Consider the following 2,500-nt stretch of genomic DNA (forward strand, 5'->3'; position numbering starts at 1 on the left):
GATCAGCAAAAAGGCTCAGTTACCAGCAATAAGAATAACTGAGCAACCCATACGGCTGACAAAGAGTAAGATTAATCGTCCAGGTCATAAATTCTCTAAGAATTTCGCTAACACGGGCAGTCAAATTTCGTACTCGTTCTCGTCCTAGAATCTAAAGCTCTCTTTTGAAAAAACGTCACTTCAAAATATAAGTTTGATTTATTCTAAGTATTTAACGATTATTCCATCTTGTTATATTATAGGAAAATTCACCACCTGATGAGGGATATCCATGCTAAATTTCACGCGAAAAACCGATATATCGGTTTGAAATTTATTATAATGGTAACCGAGTGGGAATGCGATTTTATTCAATATGGGCAAAATGTCCTAAAACTGGAATGGTATGGATTTGAAGAAAACATTCATGAGACTGAAAGATACAGTGTATAGTTTGTCCACGTTGTCCTCAAAACCTTCAATTTGGTCATTTCACTAAGTAGTTTTGACGAATACCGGAGAGCATTGTTCAAAAATGCTTGCCGAACGATCATTTTGGTTATTTTAACCAAAAATGGACAAGAATATCACTGCATTTTAGCTTTGTCGTTGCTGTAGCCGTCGTCGTTTCTTAAACTCCCTTTTAACACCAGGCCTAGTTGTTCAAACGATGGATAGCGCTGTCCGCCGGATATACCACTATCCCGTGGACAAGTAGTAGTGAAATCGATTGCGCTATCCAATGGATAGTGATTTATCCAGTGGATGGCGTTATCCACCTTTTGAACAAATAGGGGCAGATTGGTGGAACTCGAAAACACGAACATAAGCTCAGTTCAATAGAATTTTTCATTTGTTTGTTTATTAGTATTCATGGTCGAGCTGCAGAGAAATAAAAGCTTACAACGCGAAAGCTGTGAGTGGTGTATACACCATTTATCTGGAAGGCTGTACTGAGGGTATCGATGTTTACTGTGAGATGGCATTGGAAGGCGGCGGCTTCACCTTCTTACCTCGCCACTTTACTCGTATGCAAAACGCTCAAGGAATTGTCGACGCTTTGTTCACTGACAAGAAGAAGGTCTTGCTCAAGTTGATGCACCGTCACCAGAGAACGGAGTACTACACTCTTATCAAGCCACTTGATAACTGGAAAAATGTCGACTTCGGCGTCAGAGTGAATGGTTTCTCCGGTTATACCAAGCCGTTTAATTACTTCATGCACGATTACATCTTTTTGGGCATCATTCCACGATCATTGGCAGCCCAAAGAAACGCAATCCAAGGCTTCACTTCCAACAATCGCACAGTTAGTTTTCGAAACTGCGACGGCAAGCCAAACAGCTACTTTGCTTTCATGCCAAACCATGAGCAACAACCACCGTCAAATTTCCATGGCACCAACCTAATTTACGAAAAACAAGGAGTCGCTGTCGACTGGCGTAAAGCCGCGTTACCCATTGACAGCCCCCCTCGCACGATGCCCAATCAATTCTTCTTTCTGACGGAGGTGCTCTTCGGTGGCTGTGGCTGTTACACCTCCAGTGACCGTTGGAGCACATACCACGCGACCGCCATTGGAGTTCGTTGAAGCCAGTCGTTCCTTTAAAGCGCGAACGTTGCCCCAGCTGGCTTTCAGTCTCGTGTTTGTAGCTTAGTTTAGAAGTTCGAAAGAACTAAAAGATTGCTTCTTAAATGATAAGCGAAAAAGGGTCATTAAACAAAATTGCATTTAGCTCAAAACTTGTGTCCCTTGGTTTCTATTATTTTAGAACGTTTCTCCGAAACAATAGTAAAAAGTGGCAATGAATAGGCTTCAAACACCACAACTCCTTTCTGTAGCCCCAACCTCCGAGACCCGGAAGCAGTCAGTCGTGACACAACGAAGAATTAACGGACACAATCGGAACTGATGAAAGATTCACCAACCCCGTTTTTGTCCATGGTTTCCTTGTCTCCTCTCGGCTGACTCCGCCAAGAACTTCGAGGATGATATATAACCCCTTATATAATAAGTTCAATAATGCACTCATTTTGATAGGTTTTCACCTGTGATCTATCAGAGGGCAGACACAACTGACGTCATCATCAAGAACTTTTAATTCCCTATTATACAGAACAAATAGATTCCATGTTGTCGTGCGTCTGTTCAGTGATAGATCACAGAAGACGCAAAGATGTGGTAAGAACAAAAAGGTGGCACAGGAGGCGACAGCTGAGTGTGTCACATTTTTTGTTCTTTCCACATTTTGACGTCATATGTGATTTGTCACTGCACAGACGCACTTCAACAAGGAATTTATCTGTTATATGGAGATTGAAATGACAACGTTGCGGTCAAGACCTTTAATTTGGCAATTTTAACTGGTTATTTCGTAAAGGGCGGAAAAAAGTTTTTAAATGCATGCTGCACGTGTAGCCACCGTGACATGGGTCTCACATGGCACTGACCAAGGCGACCAAAGGAAAGGAAAGGAACTTTATTTAAGTGTCTAGTTGTGCTAGGGCTGGAGCACTGATT

General features: G+C 42.0%; 1 protein-coding gene across 2 annotated transcripts in view; it reads left to right on the top strand.

Moving 5' to 3' along the window:
- LOC137993542 (uncharacterized) overlaps positions 1–1,716 on the top strand; it is a 6,002-nt gene extending 4,286 nt beyond the window's left edge. For both annotated transcript variants that reach the window (XM_068839462.1, XM_068839463.1), the window contains exon 3: positions 848–1,716. In XM_068839462.1, coding sequence (XP_068695563.1) covers positions 848–1,570 — 723 coding nt within the window. In that variant the 3' untranslated portion in view covers positions 1,571–1,716. The remainder of the gene's footprint in view (positions 1–847) is intronic.
- Positions 1,717–2,500: the final 784 nt, after the last annotated feature.

Source organism: Montipora foliosa, chromosome 2 (assembly GCF_036669935.1).
Source record: "Montipora foliosa isolate CH-2021 chromosome 2, ASM3666993v2, whole genome shotgun sequence".
Taxonomy (NCBI): Eukaryota; Metazoa; Cnidaria; class Anthozoa; order Scleractinia; family Acroporidae; genus Montipora; species Montipora foliosa.